This window comes from Panthera onca, chromosome B2, assembly GCF_046562875.1.
Source record: "Panthera onca isolate mPanOnc1 chromosome B2, mPanOnc1 haplotype 2, whole genome shotgun sequence".
NCBI classification, from domain to species: domain Eukaryota; kingdom Metazoa; phylum Chordata; class Mammalia; order Carnivora; family Felidae; genus Panthera; species Panthera onca.
In genome coordinates this window covers 58,707,315-58,723,926 of record NC_138343.1, presented here as the reverse complement: position 1 = coordinate 58,723,926, position 16,612 = coordinate 58,707,315, and the positions used below count along the sequence as shown (strand labels likewise).

The window sequence follows — 16,612 nt, the reverse complement described above, 5'->3', positions numbered from 1 at the left end:
ATTGATTGAGATTTTTGACTGACGGTGGTTATATGACATTTTGGCTTCTGCACACATGCCGCCCATGGTGCCTTTTGTTATAATTGTATATATTTATGCATTGTATATTTGTGAGTTTCTAATGAGAAGTTTCTATGACTGTAAGGTCAAGTTGCATCTTTTGTGCACATGCTCAGCTCTTGGAAGTCCTCTGTGGCTTTTGAGCCTGCTCTGTGGCTAGGCCTTTCCTGTTCTGTTAGCCCTTAGAGGAGGTTCTTAAGCTATTGTTCTTAACTCTCAGGGGGTAGCTGCTAGGCTATGGTCAGTGTCTGCTTTATCCCTCCTTGCTCATGCCTAACTGTCTAGCACTTTTTGTATTTATAATATAGACAGGTAATAAAGAGATTTATCATTTTATATGTAGTCTTTTTGTGTTCCATTTATGCTACAATTTGATGACTAAGTCTCTCAAACAGTTGTGATTATATCACCTTTTTGTTTAAAGACCATAATTAAATCTCCAGGATATTTCCAGGGGGCGCCTGGGTGGCTCGGTTGAGCGTCCAACTTCCGCTCAGGTCATTATCTCGTGGTTCATGAGTTCAAGCCCTGCATTGGGCTCTGTGCTGACAGCTCAGAGCCTGGAGCCTTCTTTGGATTCTGTCTCCCTCTCTCTCTTCCCCTCCCCCACTCATGCTCGCTCTCTCTCTCTCTCTCTCTCTCAAAAATAAATAAAAACATTTATATCTGTGGGAGATTTCCAATCTCTGGGTAACTTTACCACTTAAATTAGGGGCCTAAGGCAAGAATTCAAAGAATGGCTCTCTTTTTCCCTATTTCACCTACATCTTATACAAATTAGATAATATTATCAAACAAATAACAATAAGAAACACAAAATTTGGAATCTTAATTTTATTTTTTAAAATTTATTTTGAAAGAGAGAATCCCAAGCAAGCTCCACACTGTAGGCATGGAGCCACATGAGAAGCTTGAACTCACAAACCATGAGATCATGACCTGAGCTGAAATCAAGTGTTCGACCTTTAACCGACTGAGCAACCCAGGTACCCTGAATCCTAATTATAAAGAAATAAAAATCCTTTTTGTCAAAAAGATTGGGGAGTTTTCCAAAAAGTTTAGAGAATTAACAGAGTATTTGTAACCCCTCTTGTCTGGACATAACCTAATCTGGTTATTTTGTAGAAACAAAAACCATATTATAATTTTATGTTTGATATATTTTGTATAAAATTTTGAGAAAAGATTCATAAACTTTTCATTATAAATAAATCCATTAATACTGAGCTAATATTATAAGAAATAATACAAGTCAGTTTACTTCAAAAAAGAACCGTCTAGAAAGGCATTACAAATACAAGCAAACAGATGTCAATTTCTCAGAACTTTTAAATTCACTTCTGCTCTCATAAACATATATTTTGTATATATATATATATGTGTATGTATATATATGGATGTATATATACATTCATAAACATATGTATTAAGCTTCATATAGTTTTACATGTATGTATTTAGCCATTCACAGATACATGACTATGCACATAAATGATTAAAGTTTTTTATCTTTAAGATATATTTAACTTTATCAGCACATAAAAGAACATTATGTATTAAATTTACCTTCTTTTAGGAAACAAGCAAGCAAATCATAGTTATCTTGTATACACATTTCTATTTCTCTGTATTCTTTTGAAATAATTACAAACTTGGGGTGCCTGGGTAGCTCAGTTGGTTAAATGTCTGGCTTTGGTTCAGGCCATGATCTCAAGGTTTGTGAGTTCGAGCCCCACATCAGGGTCTCTGCTTTCACCACTGAGCCAGCTTCAGATCCTCTGTCCACTCTCTCTCTGCCCTTCCCCTGCTTGCATGCTGTCTCTGTGTCTTTCAAAATAAATGAATAAACTTGAAAAACTAAAATAATCACCAAATTTAAATAAAATAACTACTTTGTTTTTTTAGACTCAAGAGAAAACACAAATATACCAATCCAATAACTTTTAGCTAGCTTATTTTTTCATAATCACACATTTTATATAATTTGACAACTTTTTTGTTAGGCAAAATAAACATAAATATACATGTATAAACATAAATATACATCATTTAACAACATTTGTATGTCTCAGTTTTTCATTCTGTAAGGAAAAAGGATAACTTAAAATTATATTTAGAGATTCTTTGGGGCATCTGGGTGACTCGGTTGGTTAGGTGTCCAACTCTTGGTTTCATCTCAGGTCATGATCTCATGGTTTGTAGATTGTTGAGCCCCTCATTGGACTCTGCACTGACTGTGAGGAGCCTGCTTGGAGTTCTCTCTTTCTGTCTGTCTCTGCCCTTACACTGCTCATGCTCTCTCTCATTCTCTCTCCCTGTCAAAATAAATAAATAAACTTTAAAACATAAAATAAAATTATGTTTATAGATTAATATTTGTATATTTTTCTTATTCTAAAATTGCTCAACTATCCAATGATTCTTTGTTACTTCAATTTAATATCAGTGTAAGGTCTTGATGTTAACCAAAGATTTGGAAATTGCAATTTGCACCATCATGTTAAGTCCTTTTGGTTTGTAGTGTCATCAGAAAAGACATTGTAGTACATAAATGTAGTAGAACCAGGGGCGCCTGGGTGGCTCTGCTGGTTGAGCATCCAACTCTGGATTTCAGCTCAGGTCATGATCTCAGGGTTGTGGGATGGAGCCCCACATTGGGCTCTGAACTGAGCATGGAGCCTGCTTGAGATTCAGTCTCTCCCTCTGCCACTCTCCTGCACTCATGCATGCTCGCTCGCTCTCTCTCTCTCTCAATAAAAAAAAAAAAAAAAACTAAATAAAAACAAATAACCATAGTAGAATCAATAAGAATTCACAAGACTAAGTGCTTTTAAATGATACCCACTATTAAAAATTCAATTATTTCTATTTGATATTTTTATAATAATAAACAATCTAAAAAAATAATGATAGACCAGTTCTTGAAAAGTTATATTAAATCATTCTAATTTGCCTAAAGATTAATTTATTTATTGGGAAATCAAATAAGCTCTTTTTAATATAAGTAAACCTCGGTGTTCATGTATTTAAAAAATCAAGACTTTTGAATTTATGCCCAAACTCTAAGTGTGTAATTTTCTTTTCATCTAAAAGACTAATTATATTACACACCAGGTACACATTTTCTGCTTTGTTAAATTTTTGGCAAAGGAAAAACATATAAACGAGGTACAGTTAATCATTTTCCTTTTCATTTTTTGACTGTTTATCTGAACAATAGTCTTAGAATGTACATATAATGATAGGAAATGTATTTATGATTAATATTAATTTTAAAAATTTCCCAAGCAAAAAAGAAAGGAAGAAAGAGCAAAAATGAAGAGATGAAGGGTGCTAGCTTCAGGCGAATATAAAATCATGACTTAATGTTAAAGGTTAATTATCTTCTATCTTCAAAGACCAGTAGAGACTTAAATGGAGAAAAAACTCATTCACACACACACACACACACACACACACACACACACACACAAGTTATTATTCCAGATAGTTTAAACAATAACTCATATCCTTAATAATTCCATAGGGGTATATAATTAAAAATCTAGTGCTTATTAATCCCAGAAGTATGAAAATTCAAGAGGGGTTCTTGTGCATTAAACAGAGTAATCTCTCTATTAGACACACAGGACGGAGAGTCTCCTCATGAGAATTTTTCTCTTTTTGTTCTAATGTTTCTGTCAAATGAACAATCTTGTTCATGTCAAAATTTCCCCAGAGTGGCCACTGCAATTTCAGATTTTCCTTTGAGAAATTATAGCAATTACAGAGATGTGTACCTGACTTACAATATAAAGGGAGGGATGTGTGGTGTTGAAGCCTGTGAGACTGAGAAGACCCCATGAAAACTTAACATAGGTACATAGGTGCCTGTTCAATGTCATGTCTCTAAACCTACCAAAGAGCAGTCCGTCTAAACTGATAGCCACAGAAAAGTTTTTACAAGATTTTGGAAAGGTGACTCAAGGAATAATTTGTTCAAGGAATGCAGATAGCTGTGATTTCTGAACTCATTGTTTATTTAAGTCATGTGGATGATGAAATTGTGGGAGCAATACTTGTCCTCTTACAGTAGACATACTCTTACACTTAGCAGAGGAAGTCATGTTGAAAGAAATTTCCTTTCTCTCTGGATCAAATTGGATCACATAATCAAAGGATTCCTAAAGTGTTTTCTTATTCTTAAGAGGAAAAAATAAATAAATAGCATTTGGGAATGTGATGAAAATAAATTGGAGTTCAGACCTGATACTATACCTATGTCACTGTCATAGTTGGAGAGACAAGTGTCCAGTGGTCCCAGAATAGTGCACCACTTGCAGTCTAAGGTTGTGAACTTTGTTATTGAGGGTATTTTAATTAGATCTTTGCAGAATTTTGTGTTTGTTCACTGCTGATCCTCCAAAAGACCACTAGACAGTTCTGTTGATCAAGAGAAACTAATTCTCTTAGATTTAACATAGTAATGAAAAACAACACCTAATAGAGTCAGTCTTACTAGTGTCTCAGAAGGGAGAATTTATGGATGGATGTTAATATGCTCTAGAGCCTTACTTGTAGGGAATGGGTACTTGTAAGGTTCAGTTAGAGTTCATGAATAAAGCCTTGTACTGGTGGACATAATGGGATGAGAGTCTTAAAATGAGGTTGATGAACAAACTGTTATGCTTGGTAAATACTTATGTTAGTTGGTTCACAGTCATACTTTCAAGAAAAAGTACTTCATGGAGCAAAGAGGAAATTTATACACACACACACACACACACACACACACACACACACACACATATATGTTTTTTTTCTCAGTATTTTTAAATATAGGACAAAAAATTTGGTTCACTTGAATTCCCATCATCAAAGACTGAAATTCTAAAGTAATTTTTTCATTTCTTTACATTAAAAAATGTCCTCTCTCAGGTCCTTTTAAATGCAAACACTTTTGGAAAGAAAGCACATATATAGAAGTGAGCTTATTTTTTTTACACACTTGCTACAAAAAGGTTATGAGATTAATTATGAGTTACTGGTGACAGAGGATGCTTTTTTTTTTTTTAATTTTTTTTTCAACGTTTTTTATTTATTTTTGGGACAGAGAGAGACAGAGCATGAACGGGGGAGGGGCAGAGAGAGAGGGAGACACAGAATCGGAAACAGGCTCCAGGCTCCGAGCCATCAGCCCAGAGCCTGACGCAGGGCTCGAACTCACAGACCCCGAGATCGTGACCTGGCTGAAGTCGGACGCTTAACCGACTGCGCCATCCAGGCGCCCCCAGAGGATGCTTTTAAAACAACGTGGAAGAGGGACACCTGGGTGGCTCAGTCGGTTAAGCTTCCTACTTTGGCTCAGGTCATAATCTCGCGGTTTGTGAGTTCAAGCCCTGCATCGGGCTCTGTGATGAAAGCTTGGCGCCTGCTTCGGATTCTGTGTCTCTGTCTCACTCTGCCCCTCCCTGACTTGTGCTCTGTCTCTCTCTATCAAAAATAAATAAAATTTAAAAAAAATAATAAAAATAAACGTGGAAGACACAGAGGGACACTAAAAGTTGGAATAAGAAAGACTTTTGCCAAATTTAATTATTTCAATATTTTTTACTAGGTTTAAGCCCAGATAAATTTGGACCAGATAAATTCATCCAGATATATCTTTATTTAACTAAGAATATGACCAAGACATTCTTAATGTTCCCCTCAGCTTAACTGAACTTTAGATAGGCTTCTTCTTGACTATAGATCCCTGACCTCCTTTTACTTGGAGCATTTACTTCATAAAATTCGCAACAGTAAGTTCTTTATCTGCTTCTTTGAAATATATGCAAATCTACTCTCAGCCTCTGGCCAGTTTTAGGGCCCAGGAAATGTCTTCCTCAAGGACCTAGGAACTATTTCTTTCAAATGTAAACGTTGAAGGAGAAATGTAAATGTTAATATCCAGTGAGAGAGTAGGAGCCTAACTGCAGTGGGTACCAGTTAGCAAACACAGAAAGCCTCCTAACAAACCAAAACCCTTGCAAACTCAAGGATAGCTCAATGAATGTACTTTACACATTTCATTGATCAATCTCTCCTTTAATTTCCTCCAGTACTTTTTCCCTAGCTAATACCAGCACTTAAGATCTTTCCTGTCTTGTTTCAGCAAAGTTGAGTTCCATCTCTCTCTTCTTTTGAAATAGTTTTGAATAAAGTCTTTCTTGCTTTTTGAACTTAGGTGCAATTTTTACTTTGGTGAATACTTTTCTAAGAATCCAGATTTCTACATATCTTATAAAGAAGTCACTTGCTCCTATAGGTGAAGTCTCTTTCCCGATCTGTTTCATTAACAAGGGTCAAAAAATGGTAAATATGTCTCTTAGGTCTTAGACTTTCTCCCCTTTAGAATCTCTTTACCAAGTAACTCAACTAATATAATATAGAAGTAGAAAAATAATATATACAAAAATATGATTTTCCATGAAATGACAGCATTACTTAGTCATTTACTTATATATACAAACCATTTTGTGAAGTATGTTGTGAATATTGTTCGTGTAGCTTAAATTGCTTTCAGCCAAAGTTAATTTTGAATGTAGTATTATGTTAGATACCTACATCAGTAATAATGAATTCCCATAAAAAGTATTTCCATAGGTTTTGGGGCACCTGGGTGACTCAGTCGGTTAAGCATCCAACTCTTGATTTTGTGTCAGGTCATGATCTCACCGATGTGGGATCAAGCCCCACATATGGCTCCATGCTGGGTGTGAGCCTGCTTAAGTTTCTCTCTCTCCCTTTCTCTGTGTCTCTCCCTTGTTGCTCTTGTGTGCATACAGTGCTCTCTCTCTCTCTCTCTCTTTAAAAACAAAAAAGAATTTCCATAAGTTTTATTTCTTTTCTCCTTGGGAAGAAAAGATCATCCATTGCCAAGATTTTTGATTGTATTACAAGCCCTCATCAAACAAACATTATTTAATTATCAAGAATAGAGTAAAATCTTATTCCATTTTTATGTACATTTTTAATATTGGATGTTTGTGTAATTACAAATGTTATTAATTGATTGTCAATATTATTAATAATTGTAATATAATTATGTTTATTATTATAAGTTGATCATGATATATTATTAATATAATAGTAATAGTAATCATAGATAAATACATATAAGTGCTGAACTTTCAAGTAATTTCTGTTACTCTTATCTTGGGCATACATGAGTAGATTTCAACCATTCTTTCTTTTGTTTATCAGAGTCCCTTGAAAATTTGATGAAGGCTAGGAACAGTTTCCTCACAATAAGTTATGCACAATCACAATGTTTTGCACAAAATTTCAGAGGGTTGAGGAACTCTTTTAAGTAGATTTCTTGATTTCCAATATATTCAAAAATTAAGAAATCTTTTCTCTGGATGTGTAATGTGGATTCAGATTTGTATGTACCCACTGATAAAATTTACTGTATTATAAGTTTTTCTGAGAGACTTTTTCTTATGCCTAAATTTAATTATAGAAAAGTAAAATTTTATTAGAGGACTAGACTATATGAAAAGATGAGAGACTCTGTTGAAATATCAAATTAAGAATTTTTCAATTGCAGGAATTACTTGCAATAGTTGTTAGATATAGTAAATAATTTCAGTAAAGAAAAATTAATCATCTTCAACATATAATAAAAGAGTCTTAACAAAGCTTTCAATGTAATTTAGGTGTTCATATGATAGCCCTTACACAAAGGATAATATTTTTTTGAAATATTATTTTGAGGAATATTTACTAGCCAAGTTTTCTTTTAGTTCTTTCACATTTTTCTAAATCCCAGAAATAATTATTCTGAAAATAAAGCAAAAAATAAAAGTGTATATTTATAGGAAATAATACTTTGCCATAGTCTGAATTCTGCACTATTATTCCTTGTTGTTAAAACATTGTTTTCTTTCTAAGCTTTGATTATGTATTATTTAGTGACCTAGATTGTTAATAACTAAAAATAACTCTTTAGTGTATGATATTATTCTCTTCATCATAAAACAGTAAAGTATGCATTCTTTTGTATTTTTCAGTAGAAATAGAGAATTAAGCATATACAGATCTTCACAGACTCTAGGCTTTGAGTGTGTTTAGGTGGTAGTGTTTACTTTTCTTCTTATATTGTATTGAATCATCCCAAACTATACGGAAAAGATGCAAACAAACAAACAAAAAAGCTATAGAAACCCAATATTTGAGAAGCATTAGTTCTTAGAAAATTTGCATGAGCCAAAGGATCAATCTATGAACTCTTGACTAGGCCCCTGAAACAAACAACATAACCAAATGGAAGATGGGGCAGGTGTTACAAGTGGAGAAAATAAGTGCAGAAGCTGCTGTCAGAGATACAGGGTCAAAGTCTGAATAGCAAGAAGGGGGTAAGCATATAAAATGTCTCTGTCCTGAGGCATTATATTGACTGTGCAGCCTAGTCTTCTTCCACTATTTTGAAAACCCGTGTAATTTACTCCCTGAAAGGAGGTTAATAGGACTGTGCATGCTTTTTATTTTATTTTATTTTATTTTATTTTATTTTATTTTATTATTTTATTTTATTTTATTTTATTTTATTTTATTATTTTAATCTTTTTAGAGAGGGAATGTGTGAGCAGAGAGAGAATCTTAAGAAGGCACCACACTCAGTGCAGAGCTGTTCACAGGCCTCAATCCCACAACCCAGAGATTATGACCAGAGCCAAATTCAAGAGTGGGACACTCAACTGACTGAGCCACACAGGCACCCTAGGACTGTGCATGCTTAAATTACATTGATAAACATAATAATATACAAGTACAATATAAAACATAACACCCCCAAAATGAATAATCCAATTAAAAAATGGGCAGAAGACATGAATAGACACTTTTCCAAAGAAGACATCCAGATGGCCAACAGACACATGCAAACATACTCAACACCAATGATCATCAGGGAAATACAAGTCTAACCACAGTGAACTATCACCTCACACCTGTCAGAATGGCTAAAATCAACAACACAAGAAACAACAGATGATGGTGAGGATGTGGAAAAAGGGGGACCCTCTTACAGTGTTGGTGGGAATGTAAACTGGTGCAGCCTCTGTGGAAAACAGTATGGAGTTTCCTCAAAAAGTTAAAGATAGAACTACCCTACAATTCAGCAATTGCACTACTAGGTATTTACCCAAAGAATACAAAAACTCAAAGGAATACATGCACTTCAATGTTTATAGCAGCATTATCTACAATAGCCAGATTATAGAAATAGCCCAAATATCCATCGACTAATAAATGGATGAAGACGATGGGCTTTATATACATAGAGTGGAATGTTACGCAGCCATTAAAGAAATAAACTCTTTCTATTTTCAATGACATGAATGGACCCAGAAAGTATTATGCTAAGCAAAATAAGTCAGAGAAAGATAAATGTCATATGTGGAATTTAAGAAACAAAACAAATAAGTAAAGGGGGGGAAAGAGAGAGAAAGATAGGCAAACCAAGAAACAGGTTCTTTTTAAAATATTTATTTTTTAATTTATTTTAAGAGAGAGAGAAAGAGAGCACATGTATATGTGGGGAAGGAGCAGAGAGTGAGGCAGAGAAAGAATCCCAGGCAGGCCCCACACTATTAGTGCAGAACCCCATGCCAGGCTCCATCTCAGGAACCATGATATCATGACCCAAGCCTATATAAACTTGAGCCAAAATCAAGAGTCAGTCACTTAAACAACTGAGCCACCCAGGCTCCCCAAAACAGATTCTTTTTTTTTTTTTTTTTAACGTTTTTATTTATTTTTGAGACAGAGAGAGACAGAGCATGAACGGGGGAGGGGCAGAGAGAGAGGGAGACACAGAATCAGAAGCAGGCTCCAGGCCATCAGCCCAGAGCCCGACGCGGGGCTCGAACTCACGGACCGCGAGATCGTGACCTGAGCTGAAGTCGGACGCTTAACCAACTGCGCCACCCAGGCGCCCTGCAGATTCTTAACTATAGAGAACAAACTGATGTTTGCCAGAGAGGAGGTGGGTGGGGGGATGGGCTAAACAGGTGATGAGGATTCAGGAGTGCATTTATTGTGATGAACACAGGGTGAGGTATGGAAGTGTTAAGTTACTATATTGTACACATGAAACTAATATAATGTTGTATGTTAACTAACTAGAATTAAAATACAAACTTTAAAAAAAGAAGAAAAATACAAAAAATATTGTAAAGCTTATTACAAGAAATCAAGAAAAAATGTGCGTGTGTGTGTGTGTGTGTGTGCGTGTATACAGAACACAAGAGGGATTGGATTTTAGAATAGGATTAATTGTATTGCTTTCATAATTAAACCGAATCAACTAAAAGGAATTCAAAAGTAAACAAGATAATGGAAGACATGCACATTCAAACTGTCCAATACGATCTCTACAAAACAGTACAGACCAACAAGGAGTAAAAATAAAATCATTAATCACTTGTGTTTATGTATATTCCACTTCTGGGTAATTTGAAGTTTTGGTATTTTGTATTTTCTAGTCATGTTGAAGAAGGAAAATTTGTGTATTGTATTTTTCTATAGTATATCAGAACAATTGGTGAATTTTAATAAAATTTATTGGTTAAAATATATAAAAGTTAATCTCCAATTTGATAATTTTGCAAAGTAATGAAAATATAATATCCTTGTTTATAAAAATGACACGCTAATGTAATTGAGGATAAAGTGCAATCACAATAATAGTATGTTCACATATGAATGTACATATACATATATTATTATACATATATATATATGGAGAGAATAATAAAAGTGCCATAAAATGCTATAATTATTCTTATGTAAATGCTAATTTAACTTTAACTTTGTAGGCAAATTCTAACAGGGCCTCTTTAAGAAAATTTACAACAAATACCCTCTGCATATAGAAAATGATTATGCATTCAAACAGTGAGGGATAATTTTTTTTTTCTAAAGTATAAATACTTAGACATTCAGACAAATATAGAGAAAGCTTAGAGATTGATTTTGTATTTTAGCCATGAGTTAAGGGTGAATTGCATTTGAAAAAAAAAAATCTATCCATGTCAAAGAGATGGTCTCCTTCCCAGTAGACTAAAAATTATTAAGTGATATGAGCTCCAAATAGAAAAATGGAGAAACAGATTATCAGTTGACTCTTACCCAACAGACTAGATCTGTATAAATCATTTATCTATCACCAAAGGACTAGACCATGAAACTAAATTTCTAATCATTGTAGCCATTGATGGGAAATAAGTATAAACAGCGTAGTTGGAAAAGATATGCTTGTGTTTAAGCTGTCCATGAGAGTTGCACTTCCCTGGCAACAAACTTTACGTACTCCTTAAGGTAAATACACTGGACATGTTTGTGGAAGACCTCCAAAATGGTTAAAATGAAATATATTTTTAAACAGGTAAAATTATGACTTCCATGCATATATGAAATAAAAATGTGTTAAAGATTTTATTTAATTCATTTCTTATAAGGGATACATTAAAATGTTATATCAATCCAATAAATGAATGGATGAATTCAATGAATGAATTCAATAAATGAATCCAATAAATCACTCATGAAGAAAAATTATTTAGGGATACAGAAAACAGTTTTTCCATGGATATGGTTATTAGTATAATGCTATTTCCATCACATCAGTTAACATGTAAGCTACATCTAAAAATTTTTTTAAAAAACTTTAACGTTTATTTATTGTTTTGAGACAGAGAGAAACAGAGCATGAAGGGGGAGGGTCAGAGAGAGAGGGAGACACAGAATATGAAACAGGCTCCAGGCTCCGAGCTGTCAGCACAGATCCTGATGCGGGGCTCGAACTCACAGACCGTGAGATCATGATCTGAGCCGAAGTCTGACGCTCAACCGACTGAGCCACCCAGGCGCCTCTATAAAATTTTGATACAAATTACACTAAGATATTTTAAAACAATTGAATAATAGATGTTGATTTATTTTACTTTATACAATTTATGTATTCTTGTCAATAAATAAACAATATGACTTTTTAAAACTGATTTTGATATTAATCAAAACAGTTTATTTTACCTTTGCTAAAGGAATACATGAATTTAATGCATAAAGGAAAGCATGAAATTCAAACTTTGAGATGATTGTAGTATTGTAATGTGATGAATATTTACAAAACTCTTTTTTTTTAAATACTTTATAGATGCATGCAAATGAATGCAATTGTTTGACTGAAGAAGGCAATAAGGGATATTGGTGTCTATGTATTCCAAGATGGCCTGGAAAAACGTCTCTGGAAAATACAACTGATTATCAAGAAAGTGGGTGTCAACATGAAGCTATTTATAAAGATGAAATTAATAGATCCAGGTATTTATGAATCATTTGAACAAAGAATATCATCTCCTTATCAAAAAGTTATAATTGTACTGATAAGCCATAATTGATTTTTTAATGATTCAACAATTCCATGCATTTCTACTGCTCACCAAGAAAAGTATACTCTTAATTACCTTTATGAATTTCACATAACCCCCTCCCACCCCCCTTCTGGCAAACACAAGTTTCTTTCCTATATTTAAGAGTTTTGTTGGTGGTGGTGGTGGTGTTTGTTGCTTTTTAATAAAATTGTTTATTTATTTTTGAGAGAAAGAGAGGGTGGGAGAAGGCAGAAAGAGAGAGAAAGAGAGAGAATTCCAAATAGGCGCTGGGCTGTCAGTGCAGAGTCTGACATGGGACTTGAACTCAGGGACTGTGAGATCATGACCTGAGCTGAAACCAAGAGTCGGATACTTACCTGACTGAGCTCCCAGGTGCCCCTGTCATTGTTGGCTGCTTTTTATTTTGTTTGTTTCTTAAATTCCCTATGTGAGATCATATGGTATTTGTGTTTCTCTGACTGATTTGTTTCTCTTAGCATTATACCTTCTACGTCCATCCAAATTGTTGTAAATGGAAATATTTCATTCTTTTTTATGTCTGAGTAATATTCTGAGATCCCTCTCTCTCTCTCTCTCTCTCTCTCTCTCTCTAATGCCACATCTTCATAATCCATCTATCAATGGACACTTGGGTTGCTTACATATCTTGGCTGTTGTAAATAATGCTGTACTAAACACAGGGGTTCATATATCTTTATGAATTAGTGTTTTTGTTTTCCTTAGGTAAATACACAATAGTGGAATTACTGGATCATATAGTAATTCTATTTTTACATTTTTGAGGAATCTCCATACTGTTTTCCAAAGTGGCCGCACCAGTTTGCACTCTTACCAACAGTTACATGAGTTTTCCTTTTTCTCCACATCCTTGCCAATACTTGTTATTTTCTTGTGTTTTTGATTTTAGCTTCCTGAATTATTTTATAGTAATTAATAATAATATTTTTTGTGTAAAATGATTGTTATTTATATCTCAAACATATGCATATGTACTTATTATATATTATTTACATAATGTACATTATATTCTATTATGTATAACAACATTAGCAACAAAGGAAGGATGAAAGAGGGACAAAAGAGAACAAAAGAGGGTAAGAAAGACATGTAGTAATAAATGTTCTGTATCACACAAGAATTAAATTAGTATCTGTGGTATATTAAGTATGTGGTAGATCTGGTATGTTAAGGTATATATGGTAAACTCCAGAGCAACAGTGAAGAAAATAACTCAAATAATGTAGTAAAAACAGCACTATAGATACTAAAATTTGCCCCAGAAAATATTTACTTAATACAAAAGTAAGTAGTATCTGAATGGATATATGAAAAAGACATGAGATATATGGATAACAAAAAGGAGAATGGCAGACATAAATAAATCCAACTATATTAATAATAACATTAAAGTAAAATGGATTAAAAATCCAGCCAAAGGCAAAGGTTTTCAGGTTAGATAATTTCTGGATAAACATAGTACATACCATCCATAGGAGATACATTCTACATTTAAATGTACAAATGGGTTGAAAGTAAAAGGATAAAAAAATATATAGCATTCAATCAGCAATCATTGAAACTTGGGATATCTATGTTAATATCAGACAAAATAGACTTTAAAAGAAAAAAAATGGTTATTGAGAAAACAAACAACTTTTATAATTATAAAAGAATCAATACGAGAAGATGTAGCAATTATAAACATATACGTACTTAACAATAGAAATTCAAAATACATAAAACAAAAACTGACAGAATTGAAGAAAGAAATGGTGAATTCAACAATAATAGTTGGAAACTCCAATACTACACTTTAAGTAGTGGATGTGACATTTGGTAGATGAACAAATATATAAAACTGAGGAACACTACAGATAAAGTAGAACTAGCAGAGAGCTATAGAACACTCTATTCAGCAACAGCAGAATGGCATTCTTCTCTAAAGCACATTGAACATTTTCCAAGATGTTAATACTAGCTGCAATATATTTAAAAGGATTATGATAATAAAAATATATTTTCTAACTACAATGGAATAAAATTAGGAATCAAAAATAATAAGCTATTCAGTAAATTCATAAATATGTGAAAATTAAATAATATAGTCCACATATATCATTCAATCAAAAAGAAAATACAAGGAACATAGAAAATCATTTGAGATTAATTAAAATAAAGATATGGCATGCCAAAATTCATGGGATATAGACAATGCAGCATTTTTTTTTTTCAGTTTATTTGCTTTGAGAGAGACAGAGTGAGCAAGTAAATAGGGTAGGGATAGAGAGAGAGGGAGAGACAGAATCCTAAGCAGGCACCATGCTGTAAGCATGGAGCCCTATGCAGGGCTCTATCTCACAAACTGTGAGATCATGACCTGAACTAAAATCAAGAGTCAGATGCCTAACCGACTGAGCCATCCAGATGCTCAGGTGAGACAGTATTTAGAATAAAAATTATGGCTGCAAATGCTTATGTTAAAAAACAAAGAAGATCTCAATCAATATCCTCAACTTCCACCTTAACATAATGGAAAAGGAGAAAACCAAATCTAGAGCAAGCCCTCGTTTGCCTCAGTGGCATCTGTACGATTCCCTGGTGTTGCTGCAGGGAGGGAGTGTCTCCGCTGGTCTGATCTTTCTAATCACCTTCCAGGAGTCATCTATGTGGTTAGGACTGGTGGGCCAGGTGAGTCAGTCACATCTGGAGAGGTCGGTGGTACTAGAGGTGGTGAGGCCTTAGGACTAGGGGCAGGCTCCAGCGGAGTTTCAGCAGCCAGAGTGGCTAGAGGCACAAGTGTCAGTGAGGGGTACAGTGGGGCATATGACAGCGGGGTTCCCTCAGGCTTCTGCAGCAGTACAGGTATTTCAGTTTGGGGCCAGCATTTGGAGGAAGCCATGACATGAGCCATCATAACGTTACAGTTCTCTTCAATACAGACTTTTAGCCAAAGTGGCTGGGATAAGACCATTTCTTGCCAATAGGCAATGCAAGAAAATTGGTTGGAGTGGCCTTGATCCCCCACAACGACCCTCAACACTTGGCCAACTAGTTCCTTATCAAGTGAGCCCTTGAAGGGGCAGCCGACCCTGAAAGATGGCCAATTTCACAGAATGTCCAGAGTTTTCCAGGAGTTAATTTCACACCATAATCTCCTGAATATCCCTTTATGAAATTCCTCAACATACACTCTAGGGGAGTCAGCGTACTCTGCTTTCCACCCATTTCTTACCCCTAATGGATAACTTTCATGCACAAGAGATGAAAAAGGGGGAAGGGAGGGACTAATTTGTTGAGGATGCATACTCACTTCTTCCATTTCCAACCACTCTCCTCTCAGAGATATTTCAGGTGCCTCTTAGCATTGATGAGTTCAATATCAAGCCCTGATCTGAATCAGACTCCTACGGAAGTCTGACATGCTCTAAGCCATATCAGGTCGCCATGGAACCACCGAGGATCAGGACTCAACACTTTGCTTTGGCCATTAGTCAGGTCCAGGTGGAACCTTTCCACTGTCCATCTCATTTGCACAGTTACACAGCTACTCCAACCTGCTGCCCAGCACCCAGTGCCTTAGAGTTGCAGTTTCATTCCTTATGGAACTACTCGGGCAACTCTGGGAGGTGATCAGGCTCCCCTTCTGTCTCTTAGGGGCAGGTCTGCCAAAAGAACCCAGGTTCTTACCAGTCTGACAGGTGGCACTCCCTGAGCTGGTTCCTGGGCCTCACAGTTTCTTTTGTGCATCCCAGCCTTCACCCAGCCTGCCAGGCTAGTCTCCTACAGATGAAGCAGTTCACTAGCTTCAGGTGAGCTTGCCTCTCCCAGTGCCCTGAGGTTTGTACCCTGGTGACAAGGGAGGTGAAACACCGTTTCTGCCTCCCAGGTGAGCCCCCATGAAATGTAGCATAAGTCAGACACAGAAAGTTGGGACATTGAGGTTTTCTTTCCAGGAAGCAGCTTTATTTTGTGCCAGCACGGGCTCAGCGGGCTAAGACCCAAAAGGCTGAGCCCTGAACACAGAAGGGCAGAGGGAGGGGGGTTGCCTTTTGTCCAATGTTTGCTCCTTTGTCTCCCATTTATGGTAACATACAGTTTGAATAGGTGGTCTATGTTACAGAGTTGAGGAATGT

At 35.2% G+C, this 16,612-nt stretch overlaps 1 protein-coding gene across 1 annotated transcript in view; it reads left to right on the top strand.

Moving 5' to 3' along the window:
* LOC132667245 (protein eyes shut homolog) overlaps positions 1–12,418 on the top strand; it is a 363,790-nt gene extending 351,372 nt beyond the window's left edge. Inside the window, exon 9 of the mRNA XM_060615853.3 lies at positions 12,242–12,418. Coding sequence (XP_060471836.3) covers positions 12,242–12,418 — 177 coding nt within the window. The remainder of the gene's footprint in view (positions 1–12,241) is intronic.
* The last annotated feature ends 4,194 nt before the right edge of the window (positions 12,419–16,612 follow it).